General features: G+C 35.1%; 1 protein-coding gene across 15 annotated transcripts in view; it reads left to right on the top strand.

The window, feature by feature from the left end:
* Nucleotides 1–15,291, top strand: part of TMEM117 (transmembrane protein 117) — a 234,518-nt gene that overhangs the window by 211,113 nt on the left and 8,114 nt on the right. For all 15 annotated transcript variants that reach the window (XM_072654278.1, XM_072654276.1, XM_072654275.1 and 12 more), the window contains one exon: nucleotides 4,803–4,932. In XM_072654278.1, coding sequence (XP_072510379.1) covers nucleotides 4,803–4,932 — 130 coding nt within the window. The remainder of the gene's footprint in view (nucleotides 1–4,802; nucleotides 4,933–15,291) is intronic.

Below are 15,291 nucleotides of genomic sequence, written 5' to 3'. Positions count from 1 at the left end.
GAAATAGAGTAATGGGATATAGAAAGTTATCTGGCCCTATAGGACAAAAGAGAAGATGGGGTCAAGGGAAAGGAGGGATGTTAGAAGAGAGGGCAGATTGGTGATAGGAGCAATTAGAATGCTTGGCATTTTGGGGTGGGGGGAGGGGAGAAATGGGGAGAAAATTTAGAACCCAAAATTTTGTGAAAATGAATGTTAAAAGTTAAATAAGTAAATTTAAAAAAGAAAAAAGAAAAAAAGAAAAAAAAGGAAATCAAAATGAGCCTCCTATTACGTAGAGTCAGATTTGTCTTGTATTCTAAGTATTTTAAGTGGACTCATCAGAATGGAGGGAATATATTTTTTGAAACTATCTGAATAGTTCTACCTAAATATTAATTTGCTATTACTTTGTTGCTCACTTTTACTGACACTATAGTTCATCATATCCCTCATATTCTTATTATCCAAATGTCATACTTTGTATAAAATATCAGGGACTAAAACTGAAACTACAACCTATAGTAGAGAGTGAGTTTGTGTGAATATGTATGAATTTGAATAATTATATACTGCTAACTGATGTGAGAGAAAATACCGAGACAACAGTAAAAATAAGTGAAAACATCTATTTTCTAGGTTATTTTATAGACATAAGACTAGAATTTAAGGAGTAGTCTGAAGTATCTTGTTGTAAGACAAAATTATTTCCAGCTTGACATCAGCTCTGATTTTAATATTGCATTAGAATGTTTTTTAACAGGAAAATAGGTTATCATATATACCTAGAAAAATTATTAGTTAATCACCAACATAGCATGGGGAGAATTTTCACATGGTAAAATATTTAAAATAGTCTGAGCAATCAATGACAAAGTACTTGCTTTTTTTTCCTTCAAAATCTGTTGTTTCTTTTACTATTTATGGCAGGTCTACAGTTAGAACTAGCAGATCATGTGTCATATCTAAAGGTCATAGTACCTTTGCTTTGCTTTGGCTTTGCTTGATGTTCTTTTTCCCCAAAGAGGCAAAAGTAAAGGTGTAATGCCCCATTTCAGTATCTATTAAAATTTGGGAAAAGACCTTTTCTTTTTATCCATTCTACTGTTTTTAGCTTTGGGAATCTTCCATTTATAGTATAATCAGCTGAAAGGGGCTAGAGAATCTGAATATTAAAGGTCTTATCACAAAAATATTAAAAAAGAGATCCAGATCAGGTTCACCTCATCACTTTTCACAGCAATTCCCAAGGGGTTCACTGTTCACCAAACACAGGGAAAAGGTGATCTCAAAAGATAAAACAAACAATTGAAATTACATGAAATTTAGATGCTTTTATTTGAAATGGCTTATTATAGAGGGGCAGAAGCACTCATGTCAAATGTTTCTGAAAAGGATCTAGTATATATGTAATTAACAGAAAATACGTAAGATGAAAAACTATGTATACCCCTCCCCTGCCTCAAATAGTCAATCAGTTCATCAACAAGTATTTATTAAGTGACTATTATTCCCAAGCACTATACTTAAATTGTGGGGATACAAAAGTGTTGAATGAAGTAATTCTTAAGTGAAAGGGGCTCACACTCTAAAAAAAGATAAAACAAGCAATTCTCAAAGGGACAGTTACAGACTATTAGCAACCATAAGAAAAAAATACTCCATGTCACTAATAATAAGAGAAAATGAGAATCAAAAGAACCCAGAGTTTTCATTTCTCATCCAGAACATTGGCAAAAATGACCAAAGATGAGAATTGTCAAAGTTCTAAGAGTTATGAAAAGAAAGGCATCCTAAGTACATTTTGAGTAGAGCTTTGAATTGATTCAACTATTTTGAGAAACTGGTAGCCAAGATGGTACTGTGAAAATGGCTAAGAAAGTAACTACAGAGATTGTACTGTTCTGCATGTACCCTAAGGAGTTCAATGTAGAAGGGCCCCATGTATACTAACATATTTATAGTAACATTTTTTGGTTTTTCTTACATTAAGCCTAAATGGATGTCTTTTTAATTTCTTCATCACTTCTCTCAGTTCTACCCTCTGGGACTTAATTCTCTTCAACAGAATGTCTCAAGCAGTAGACAATAACCAGCATTGCACTGTTGTGTCAGTATAGCCAAGGCTAAGGCACTTTGAGGTTCCTAATAATCTCTTCTGAGATGTGAAGGAGTGCCCTGAAAATACAGTGTTCTGAATCTTAAAGTTATGGAGGGCCCTAACACTAAGAGGAAATGGATGCAAAAATCCAGACCATGGAGAGACTGAAGAGGAGCTTCTTCTGTACAAAAGTACAGCAGAGGGTAGAACTTGATCCTGTTACAAAGTCCCAATTCAGGAGGTGTAACTGGAGTTAAATGAGTAAGTTAAAAAAAATACCAACCAGTATAAACATTGATTGTGATCTAAAGATCATCCAAATGAAGAAGCAAGCAAATTTGTAACAATCACAACGAAACTGGAGGGGGAAAAAAGGATTTTCCACAAGTACTAAATGGATTTGCCCTCTCCCCTCAATCCCCATAAATTAAAGATAAAAAAATAAAAGATGTGGAGGAAATACTTGTATGGATATTAAATAATTTAGAAGAAAATATAGTAAAATTTACCTAAAAAATAGACTCCCTAAAAACTAGAATATTTTAAACAGAAATCAATGATTCCATGAGATAGAAGAAATTTTTTTCAAACAAAAGAACTGAAAAAATAGGAGAAAATGTAAGATAGTATCCTGAAAATGATATTGTTTGGAGGTGTTCAGTAAAGCATTATCAATTAAAGCCTTAACTCTAATAGCTCATATGTGCAAGTCACAGAAAGAAAAGGGCTATTTCTAAGTTGATAGAAGGAAAATGCCTAAGGCAGTGATATGCATGGAGTTCTTTGGGAAACTTCTGGCATATTACAAACATGTGAGCCTTATCAGAAATAGCTTCTACAGCTTGAGACACTCCACTTTAGCACTGACCCACAAGAAGGATAAAATTAGAGTTTAAACAGATAACTTTACTAGACCCTGGTGAGTTGCTTTAGCAGGAGGCCTCTAAAGTAACAGCTCCAAACCACCAACTATGAAGTTAAGAAAAAGAGAGAAGTAAAAAAAAATTGAATTATTCTCTGAAATTGTGCTTCTATAGTCATTTTCAGTCATATCTGACTCTTCTTGACCCCATTTGGGACTTTCTTGGCAAAGATATTAGAATGTTTTGCCATTTCCTTCCCCAGCTTATTTTACAGATGAAACTGAAGCAAGTAAGGTGAAGTGACTTGTTCAGGATCATATGGCTAGTAAGTATCTGAGGCCAGATTTGAACTCAGGAAGAAGAGTGAGTCTTACTGCCTCCAAACTCAGCACTCTGTCCACTTTGCCATGTAGCTGCCCATGCTCTGAAATAAGTGGTTTCAAATATAAAGGAGAATAGATACAAGAAAAAATTAAGATAAAAAAACCCCAGGTCTTCTTGGGTTAGGAGTACACTATAGCTCCAAGTTTTAAAGAGTAGGTAAGGAGAGAATGAAAGAGTTGAGAGACTTCTAGTTCCCTATTTTCCTATCAATAAATGAAGAACCACAGTGCATCCTTAGCAACTAAGACCTTCAAGAGTCCTCACTAAACAATAGTAGGAAAGAAAGGAAGAAGAATGAGAAATGCTATTTTCAAGGGAAAAGTGAAAGGAGTAAAGGGATGAAGTCAGTGAGCACAAAGCCTTCAGGGAAGAGGAAAACAGAAAGCAAGAGCATGAATTATAGAATCATTGCACTTCAGAAACCATTTGGTTCAATATCCTCATATTATTCTCAGACTCAGAGAAGCTATTAGTTGCTCAGGGTTATTCTGCCAGTATGATTTTGTAATGGGACTTCAACTCAAATCTTTCTAATCTAAACTTTATCAGGTTTTTTTCCCTGTAGTTTAAAAACAAGGTGTAACAGTAAGCATTCTGACATACATGAGAGAGGGTGTGCAGCTATCGCAGCTTCTTTGAATTGTTTTTCTAAAAGGAAAGACAACTTTTGAAGGATCAACAATCACTTTAATCAATGTATGTGTCATTCACTTAGGTCAGGGGAAAAAGTTAGCCCCCTGAACTTCAGGGAAAATACAGAGAAATCTAAATCAACAGACAGTGCTTCCAAACTGTCGGACAATAAGCAATACATACATCACAAATCAACAGATGGATGCAACTGCCTGACCATATATACATAGTTACCAGAGAGGGAAGCACCAACATCTGGGTTTTCAAAGCCTTAGTGGCTTCCCAGAGTCTCCTCTAGCCAAACAAAACACTTCCAATCAGTAAGACTCAAAGTAAAACCTCACCCTCAGAGTATTTATACATATTTAGAGCAGGAGGGTATCACAATCCTTGAAAACCAGTGCTTCATTAACAAAAGGTGTAAGCCTTCCTACATATCTTCCCAGGACCATTAGTGGGTGAGGATCTTTAATCACATTGTTCAATCGGAGGCACTTGATTACACTAAAAGAAAAAATGCATTATCAATACACAAGGTGATCTAATTTCCCTGTAGATTATTCTACAGTATATAAGGACTAAACATCTATAATCCAAAAAATTGTTCCTATGCTATGGGTAATATGATTTCCCCTTACAATTTTGGAGGGTGAAAAAAACTAATGGATGACAGTTACTTAATTTGGAAATAGCTATTCAGACATATTGCAACTTTGATATTTCATAAAGTTATTTGTCTTTGAATGATTGAAAGTAGGTGCTTTAGACAAGGTGATTTTGTGTACTTGTAATGTAGAGGCAAAATAAATCACATGTTATTTCTCATCAATTCTCTCTAACAGGATTGGGAATTCCCACATTTCATGGGGGATGTTGATGTAAATCTTCCTGGATTACACACACCCCATATGCAGTTCCAGATTCCTTTGTTCCAGAAGATCTTTAAGGAAGAGTATCGAATACATATCACAGGTGTGTAACCTCAGTGAACCTATGTGAATATATTGTCCTGTTTATTTTGGGGAGATGAATTGTTTCACATTGTATAGTTCAGCACTCATTCTCATTATTTTCTTTCTTTGGTTGCTGATGAGATTAAAAGAATGTACTAAATTTTAAGCAAGCCCACTTCTCTGTAAGAAATTAGCAACTCTTTGTCACCTTAAGTAATACATGTTAACTTTGATTAAAAGGGTTCTTTTGTAGATTCATAGGTTATTTCATTTTTAGATTCTTTCTGCTTGTTCTGTTTTAGTCTGATTTATGATAATTTATGATAACAGCCTTCCATGACACTGAAGTCATTCCAGTCTTAGGCTTCCTGAAATCAAGTTTTATACCAATTTTTAACATAGAGAGCTGAATGATCACAAATAAAGAATAGGCTACATCTAAGGTACATGTGAACACATGAGCATGTATGTATATGTATGTGTTTTAAAGACAATTACTCAGTTTTTTATCCCATGCTGGAGAACTTAAGCAATCTGTGCTTAAAATAAAAACTTAAAAAAACCAAACCTTAAAAACTGTTACTTAAAATAATGCAAACAGAACAAATGTGAATAGAACCCTTGTTTCCCAAATAGTCTGCTTTCTATTTTTTAAACTTTGTGTAAGGTAATATCTCCAAAATGGAGATGGACAGGGATGATGCAACAAGTTTTTATGTATATTCAAAGCTAATAAAGCCAATCTATCATATATATTTATGCTTATATTATGTAGCATGTTACATATGTACTGTACATAAATATATGCATATTAGGATAAATCAATCATTTTCATGCAGGCCACAGTTTCTGAGTACCCATTTAATTGCTTTAATGATTAAACAGACCTCTCAAATAGTCATAATACACATGGCATGAGCACCTCCCCTTGGGTAACTCTTGCCTAGCCATCTGTTCTTGCCAACATAAGGAATCTTTGTTTTCTGTTTTTAAGTTTTTCTAGTCTGTCATCTCAATAATATTTACTTCGAATATTATGGCTCTTGTCAGAAATATTCCGTTCAAATGCAAAATGCTGGATAGAGAAAGAAAATGGAATTCATTGCTAAAGGAAATAAACTGTAAGAATGATTAGCTCATGACTTTTGAATGATAGTATTATAGGACTATATATATGGACATACATGTTTATGGACATATATTGCATTTATAGCATATGGTAAAAATAAAAAGCAGTGGATACCTGACTTCAGATTGAGATAAAAATTTTGTCTAGCATCATGTTTTCAAAAGTTTATAGCAACCCAGAATATCTCTATTATTTCCTGCCATAGTGCCTACACACTTTGTTGAGAATGGAGTTAATTTTTTTTTTAGGTCAACCTGTTTCTCCAAGGTAGGCAAGGCAGGCAAATCATTCAGTGTTGGTACATAAGGCAGGACTTTAAGAGACAGGAATTTCTGGGACTAGGGTTTTTAAAAGTAGGGATGGTCAAGAAATTTATGATATTTGACATGATCTCTTCTAACTTTGTACAATTTAAAGCCAATTTGGAATAAGACATTGACTTGTATCTTAGGACATATGCCAAAGATTCCTGGTAGGATAACTGTGAACTTGGAGACTTGGAACTTGGAGTGCACTTAACTTACCTTTCCTCTTTCATCTTCCTTTGACCTCCCTGTTTTTTTCTTCACAGTGTTAATCAGCTGAAGAGTCATGAGGCCAATCTGACTTTCATTTTCACAAAAATCAGACATAATTTTGAGGGACTGGTGACAGACTTTCACTTAGGTTTTTATTTTGTTAGACAGTAAGCACAAAGGAAGGAAAATTACCTGAAACGTCCTACCCACTGTGTTGTAAGATTGAAATATTATAGGCTCGGTGTACTTAAACGCTCTCATCAGGAAGATTAATCCTACTTTCCACAGAAACTGCAAATGCTGAATTGTTAATAACTTCTTCTGAGCTCTGTTTTGTTAGAGTTAATGAACTCTAATAACTCCTATGTTCTTCTTATTAAGTAAGAGAAAATATCACAATATGTAGTTATTAAGCATACAACACTCTTAACCTTTCTTTATCCAACATGTACCCAATTTAGATTTGGGATTTCTTTTTCCACATAGAATCTTAAGTGTTTAAGTAAGAAGTCAGAAACAGAGACATGCAAAATAAAGCAACAAAGTGACCATGGAGTGGGATACACAGTAAATTACTGATACATACAAGCATAGGCATATATATGTATAATTGCATGTACATCTGTAATTATGTATACATATATTTTAAAAAATATATGCACACATATATACATATGTTGGTGTAGGCTGATGTGGTGTGTGTGTGTGTGTGTGTGTGTGTGTGTGTGTGTGTGTGTGTGTGTAAGAAACCACAGGAACTAGAACTAGAGAAAAATGCTAGGAGTGGGGAACCTGCAGCTTTAAGGCCACATGTGGTACTCTAGGTCCTCAAGTTCAGCCCTTTGACTAAATCCAAACTTCACTGAACAAATTCCCTTAATAAAAGGATTTGTTCTGTAAAACTTGGACTTCATCAAAAGGCAGCACCCAAGGACCTAGAAGCATACATGTGGTGTTGAGGTTGTAGGTTCCCCACTCCTGGAATTACTTTTCTATTCCCTTTATTTTATATGGGAGGAAATTGAGTACCAGAAAGATAAAATGTCTTATGCCAGGTCACATAGTTAAGTGGCAGATCTCAGATTCAACTTCCGGATTTTCTAATAATTGGTATATTACTTTTTGTAGCATAACACCCTACCTTCTGATATATTTGACTAGTAAGATTAAACTAGAGACAGGATTCAAGGTCAGAGAGGATGGCTGAATGAAAACAATTGGTATAGGCACATGAGAATTACAAAAATGGGGAAAGTCTATCAACATGGAGAGAACCTGTATATGGAGAAATGGAATATTGATAGGGAACAAGAGTTTGAGTAATATGATACAGTAGAAAGAAAATTGGATTTGGAGTTAGAAGATGGGTTAAATCCCAATTCTGCCACTTTCTCACACTTTGACCTTGGGCAAGTCTCTTCTTCAGGTTTCAGTAAAATGTATAAAATTTTTAAAATGAGAGAATTAAACTATAAAGTCATTTCCATTATTGAGCCATACAGTACAGTATTATGAGGAAACAGCTTTGCAAACTATAAAAATTTCCATTATTTTAATTATTGACTTGATTCTTTTATTAGCTAATGACACTGTGCCTTCAGTTAGGAGAGCTATGGTATTCATGAAGTGTATAAATGGAGAGAGATTGTTAGCTCCAGCTTTCAAATTATTATTGCCTCAATATAGGTTTGGTAGTGGCCAGAATGAAAATAGTTCTGAGTGTTATCAAGACTGATTTAGGCTATTTGGACAGAGGGTTCACCACCCTCCTTTGAAAATCTTTGGCATCATTGCCATTGTTCAGTAGAACATTATCAATTGGAACTAATTTGACGCTATTCTAATTTTTAAGGCATTATGTTCTTCATTGAGCTTTTGGACCTCTTTTTCCATTTGACCAATTCTTCTGTTTAAGATATTCTTTTCCTCATTGACTTTTTGGACCTCTTTTGCCATTTGGGTTAGTCTATTTTTTAAGGTGTTATTTTCTTCAGCATTTTTAAGGATCTCCTTTAGCAAGCAGTTGACTCATTTTTCATGATTTTCTTGCATCACTCTCATTTCTCTTCCCAATTTCTCCTCTATTTCTCTTGATTTTCAAAATCCTTTTTGAATTCTTCCATGGCCTGAGATCAGTTCATATTTTTCTTGGAGGCTTTGTATGTAGGAGCTTCGACTGTTGTCTTCTGCTTGTATGTTTTGATCTTCCTTGTCACCACATAAGATTCTGTAGTCTGATTTTCTTTCTGATGTTTGTTCATTTTCCCAGCCAATTACTTGACTTTTGAGTTTTTTGTCAAGGTAGGTAGTTTTCTGCTTCTAGTCAGGGGGTTCAAAGAGAGTAGTACTATCCTAGACTTCAGAGGTTTTGTGCAGCTGTTTTCAGAAATACTTCTAGGGACCTGCAAATTTTCAGCTCTTCCAAAATTGTATGATCAAAGGAGAGGTGTTTGCTCCTCTCTTAGTCTGTGCTCTGGTCAGTTAGTGACCTCAAGCACTCTTTTCTGCCTCAGAACTGTGATAAGGATCCCCTCTCTACCTTTGCTACAAGCTCCACCAGGCCAGCACTCCTCCTTGAAACCCAGGACTGCAAACCAGATCCAAGTAGGGCAAAGCAAGAGAATCCCATCTTAGCACTGGCAAAGAGATTCCCTGCTATATACCCCTCTGCTCAGCCCTTTGATCTACCTACAATCTGTGGGCCTCAAGCTCCAGAAACAGCCACTTCTGCTGCTGCTATGACTGCCATGGGCTCTGCCTGGGGTCTGCTGCCATGGGGCTGGGGCCAGACCACCCTACTCTCTCACACAGGTATGAAAGGCTTTGTCCACTGAACTTTCAAGTTGTCCTTGGCATTTTGGGGTCAAAAAATCTGGAAACCGCCACAACTGCCAGTAACTCAGTCCCCTGAGGCCTGCTCAGGCCCTGTCTGTGCCAGCATGGTGCTCACTAGACTGCAGTCTGTTCTCAACCTGGTGGGATAGACACTTCCTATTGGCCTTGAAGGATGTTTTGGACTGGAGATTTGGTTCACTTGGTCATTCTGTGAGTTCTGCAGATCTGGAATTTGCTTAGAGTCATTTAAAATTTAAAGGTAGAATGAGAAGGAAAACAAAATGTTATTCTGGTTTAATTGAAATTCAAACTATATGAAAGAGAAATATTCTGAGATAGTTTTTGGGAGTCAGATTGTGAAGAATTTCTGATTTAGGGCATGAATTTTTTTAGTCAATGGGGAGCCACTCAAGGTTTTTGAATGGAAAAGTGATCAAAGCGGTATATCATGATGATTATTCAGGCAGCAAGGTGAGGGACTGAATGAAGAAGGCAAAAATTGCAGGAATGACACTATTAGAAAGTTGTTTCTTATATCAGTAAAAAGCTAACTGTACAATCCAATCACATTTTTCCTCCTCTTTGCTTCTCTGAAAGACAATTCAGCATCTCAGTGAGGGGACCATATTATCACTTCTCTAGTTAGCCAGAAGATTAAGAATACTGATCTAATTAAAATGACAATATGCAGTGCAGCCTCCTGACATCTCTTACTCCCTCCTTACTTCTTCTGAAACTTAACTTAAGGACAGTATGTAGTTTGTCAATAGGGCATCTTACAACCTCAGCATCTCCCTGACCTCAGCAAATATATATATTTTAGGGCTGAAACTGATAGCTTGTCATGGCCATTTTTATTTATTTTTAACAAATAAGGAGGAGAGAAAGAGACAGAGACAGAGAGACCACACACTTTCATATGCAAAATAAAGTAATAAAAGATTATATATATGAAATAATGAATCTTCTACTTAGCAGGTTTTTTAAAGTATTCAGTTAATCCAATATTTTCCTTTCAAAGTTGGCCTGCCAGTCTGCATTTTCCTTTGAACTTTCTGTTCTCTCCTGTGGATTTTTAATGCATATTTTTCTTTTCTTTTCTTTTCTTTTCTTTTCTCTTCTTTTTTAGTCAACACTACCACTAGCTCTTGTCTTCTATCTAACCACACACATAGACACACACACACACACACACACACACACACAAACATGGTTCTTGTAACAGATATTAATAGTCGAAGAAAACAAATGTGCACATTTGCCATATCAAAAACTGTATGGGTTCATCTTGGACTCATTACCTCTCAGGAGATGGGTAGTAGACTTCATCATTAATCCTATGGAGTCATTGCTGATCAATGCATTGATCAGAGCTGTAAGCTTTTAATGTCTTTTGGTGCTGATTTCAGTGTTATTGTACAAATTGTTCTAGTTCTTCACTCTGCATCAGTTCATACAATCCATCAATAATCATTTATTAAATACCTGCTATGTGCCAGGCAGTACTAAGTACTGGGATTAAAAAAAGAAGCAAAAAAAGTCAGTCCCTGCCCTCAGCAACCTCACAATCTACTAGTAGAGACAAACAAGTAAGTGAATATATGCAAATTATATACAGGAAAACAGGACATACCTAAAAGAAGGTCCTACAATTAATAGAGTTTGTGAAAGGCTTCCTGTTGAAGATTACATTTTAGTTGAAACTTAAAGACAGAGGAGCCAATAGGCAGAGATGTGGAAGAGGGGCATTCCAGAAATGAGGAAGAACCAGAAAAAGTGCTCAGAGACAAGAGACGGCATATCTTCTTAGGGTACAGCAAAGAAGCTATTGTCACTACATCTCTAGTGCAGGTTTGGGAGGAAGGGAGAGAAACAGTTTAGAACTCAAATGCACCAAAAAATATTTTTAAAAAAGAAGATATACATTTTTAAAAAGCTGAGTTCAATTTTGGACATGTTGGACATCCAATCTGAAATATTTGAAAGCCTGTTGCAGATGTGAGATTGGAGGTTAGCAGAGAAGTTAGGACAGGATTGGTAAATTTCATCAATGAGAGCTGATAAAATAGTAGAGAGAGAAGAGAAGACTCAAGAGTCCTCACCGTTAGTTAGTGAGAATAATCTGGATGAGGATCCAGCAAAGGACACTCAGAAGGAATAGTCAGATAAGTAGGAAGAGAACCAGGAGAGAGTGCTGTCCCAAAAATTTTAAGAGAAGAGGATGAGATAAGAGTGATCAACACTGTCAAAGTTTGCAGAGAGTTTGAGGAGAATAAAGATTGAAAAAAGATTACTGGATTTGGAAATTAAGAGATCATCGGTTACTTTGGAATGAAGAAGTCGAAAACCAGATTGTGAAGCATTAAGAAAAGCATGAGAGGAGAAAAAGTGGAAAAGGTACCACTTGTGAATGATCTTTACAATAAATTCAGACACAAAGGGCAGTAGAGATGATAGCAGGGATTAAAGGATCAAATGAGGGTCTTGTGAGGATGAGGAAGGTGTGGATTTTTTTGACAGTGGAAAAGGAATCAAGAGACAAAGAGAAATTGAAAATAAATGATGGCATGGGTATAATAGAGGGGCAGTCTGTCAGAGGACACAAACTTGCAGTGTGGAATAGGAAGACTTGTGTAAATATAAGAGTTTCCCTTGGTAGGGAGGGAAGTTACCTCTTCATGTGAAAGAGGGATTAAAACTTATGAGCAACATGAAATAAATTGAGGTTATATAGTGTCAAATCCTGAAAATAAATGACCAGAGTTACAGAGGTTATGCAACCACTGTTGAAAATATCGAAGAACTCACAGGTAATATCCTAACTGTTAACTCTGAAAAAAAAATAAAATAAAGTAAAATCAAAGAACTAACAGTGGTTATAAGAAAAAAGCATTCATTATTCCATTGGAGGAGAGAAATTAGACATGCGTGCCACGTTGAGGCTAAACTTTGAGACAGACAAACTAGATACGTAGATAGACAGTTAAGTAGGTAGGTAGGTAGATAATATAGTCGTGAGTCTGCTGGTACTTGCCTGAGCTCAAGGACCATCAGTTCTGTGATTTAGTGGCAGCACAGTTCATCCAGAGAGTGAGCACAAGGGATTGTTTGTTATGCTAAACTCAGGGCACAGCTTGCTTACTGGGCTTTAGCTCTGGAAGAAGGTATCTCCTTTTAGTAAAAAGAGAGGAGTGAAAAGAGTGGTCTTAGCATGAAGATCCTGACAGTAGTATAAATTTGTAATGGATTCAATCAGAACACCTGTGTGATTTTCTCCACCTTTGATCACATATTTAGAAGTGAAGGCAGCAGATGGTAGGAGTGATCCAAGGCTGAGACTTGGCAGGGAGGATTTATCTGAAACTATTCTTTATTTATTTCTTATGGCTGATTAACATTTTATTACTTTGGTATACCATCATTTGTTTAGATGCTAAAGTGGCATAAATCATAATTTGAGGAAGCTAATAATAATAATAATTGTGTGTGTGTGCATAAAAATGTGATATGTGTGTTGGACAGGACAATAATTAATGAGGTCAGACATACCTGAGTTTAAATCCTGCCTCATATAATTATTAGCTAGGTGATCTGGAGTAAGTAACAAGCTCCACTTCAGTTTCTGTATTTTCTCATTTGTTTATCTTTTTGTTAAATTTGCCCAAGACTGAGAGATAGACATTATAATCTCCTGCCATTATTACATTGTTTTATAAATATATGTTGTCTGGTGTTTAAATTGGTTTTTCCTTTTTGAATTTATATTTAAGGAATTTGGAGGACATTATTTAATAATGATATTAACTTGTTATCTATTGTTCCCTTCAGAATAATGTTATTTCCTTGTTTATCTTTTTTATATTTTAAAAGTTTTTTTTTTTTTGCTTTATCGAAAGCATAATTGCAACTCCTACTTTTTTTGGAATTACATAGAGCATAATAAATTTTATTCCAGCCACTAATTTTTATTCAATATATGTCTTTTTTTAGGTGGGATTCTTTTTAAGAACAGATTTTAGGTCTACATTTTCTTATCCAATCTTTCACTCCTTTTTTTTTGGTTTGTTTTATTGAGTTCTTTAATCCATTCATATTGAAGTTATAAGAATTAACTATTTTCCACCGTTTATCTCAAATATTAGCTTTTTCCTGGAGTTATTTTCCCCTCTTCCTCTATAAACATAGTACTTTGTCTCTTCAGTTATTTTAACATAATCTGTTTTGAACCAACCTGATTCCCACTGGCTCTCCCTCACCCTCACTACCCTCACTCTTGTTTTTCATCTCCTTCCTTAATTTTGGAGTTTTGCCTTAATTAGTGTGAAGCCTTTCTTTCTTTCTTTTATCCAGTTTTCTATTTATTCCCCTATTACCTTCTCTCTATTAATTAATCAAGTAAAATCTCCTCTCTTCTTCTCCGTTCAACTTTTGCATGTTAGTTTTAAGTTTTATTTTCCATGTTATTTTCTTTAAAAGATTTCTTTCACTCATTCTCTTCATTATTCCTCTTCATTTTCTATTAATTCTCAATTTTTATTCTTTATATTTATGCTTTCTTTGGTCTCTGTATTCCTCATGGAATTAAAGCTTTAAAAATATTGTTTTGGATTCCCTCTCTAAACAATTTCTATATTCTATGTTATTACCTTGTACATCTTGCCCCCTGGCCTTCTTTTTCTATTGTACTTCACTCTTAGAAATATCAGTTCCTATAGAATAGAAATAATTCCCCATTGCAGGAGTTTCCCCTCAGTTAATTACTACCTCTTGCCCTTCCATGATCTTTTTTCCCCATTGAAATGATATTTCCTGGGTAGATCCATGCTCTCCCACTTTTCTGGATTCTCGGGGAGCTCTGATTCCTCTTCTCTTCATGCAGTGTTATCTCTGAATGTTATTATGCCCATTGTAAGGTCACTATCTCCCATTACAGACTATCTCTCTTCCAACATGAAAGCATTCTTTAGTTTGATTTCCTCCCACCACTGAAATGAGTTCCCTCCCTGTTTTTTTCTCCCTATTTCAACTTCTTCCATTTGCTCTTCATCCATTATTCTAGTCTTACTGAGAGATTTTCAGCGTTAGTATCTTTTCATTGTTAGCTATTGACTTGATTTAAAGTACATCATACTTTCTCTGCTATTTACATCCTTCCCGTTCTGCAGTTAGTACCATAAAAACGAAACAAAACAAAACATTGATTCACCTGTAGGTGGGGTGCTATGAGGCTTAGTGCATTATGTTTCTGACCCATTTCACTACTGTCATTTCTACTACTTGATTTCGGCTTTCACCCTTGTCTTCTTATTTACTTTAGAAAGAAATATAACAGTGACATCTCTGTTATTTTATTATTTTGTTAACTTCATAGATGTCTTCTCTTTTTAGATGTTTTTTTCTTTTCTTCTGGGGTAATTTGTTTCATAATCTGTTCTTTCGTTGGTTGCTGTTATACATAGTAAATAAGTCTATTCTTACGTTTTTGTTATCTAAGTTTTGGGCAAAGCAAATAATTTCTTCCTGTGTGTTTTTCTTGGTAGGAATGCTTCTGACTCTTATTAATGAACAACTATATTTTTCATTCATAATCTTAGATTTGCATTGTATGTCATCTTGGATTATATTAGTACCTTTGTTTTTCATTGTTTTCATTATTCCTCCTGCAGTTTCACATGGATTTAGGATAGTTTTGTGATATTCAAATTTCCTTTATATTTGAAGATTTTTCTGCTAATCATTTGCAAAATGTGTTATTTATCATTGGAATTATTCGGTTTAGCTACTATGTGTCTTGTATTTTTTTTAGAGATTTTTTTTCTGGAAGTGATTCATGGATACAGAAAATTTTCAAAAGTATTTCTTGTGTTTTAGAGTATAGGTTTTTGTTTTATTTTGT

This window comes from Notamacropus eugenii, chromosome 3 (genome assembly GCF_028372415.1).
Source record: "Notamacropus eugenii isolate mMacEug1 chromosome 3, mMacEug1.pri_v2, whole genome shotgun sequence".
Classification (NCBI taxonomy): Eukaryota; Metazoa; Chordata; class Mammalia; order Diprotodontia; family Macropodidae; genus Notamacropus; species Notamacropus eugenii.
The sequence above is the reverse complement of the archived record's forward strand: the minus strand, read 5'-3'. Positions and strand labels throughout refer to the sequence as shown.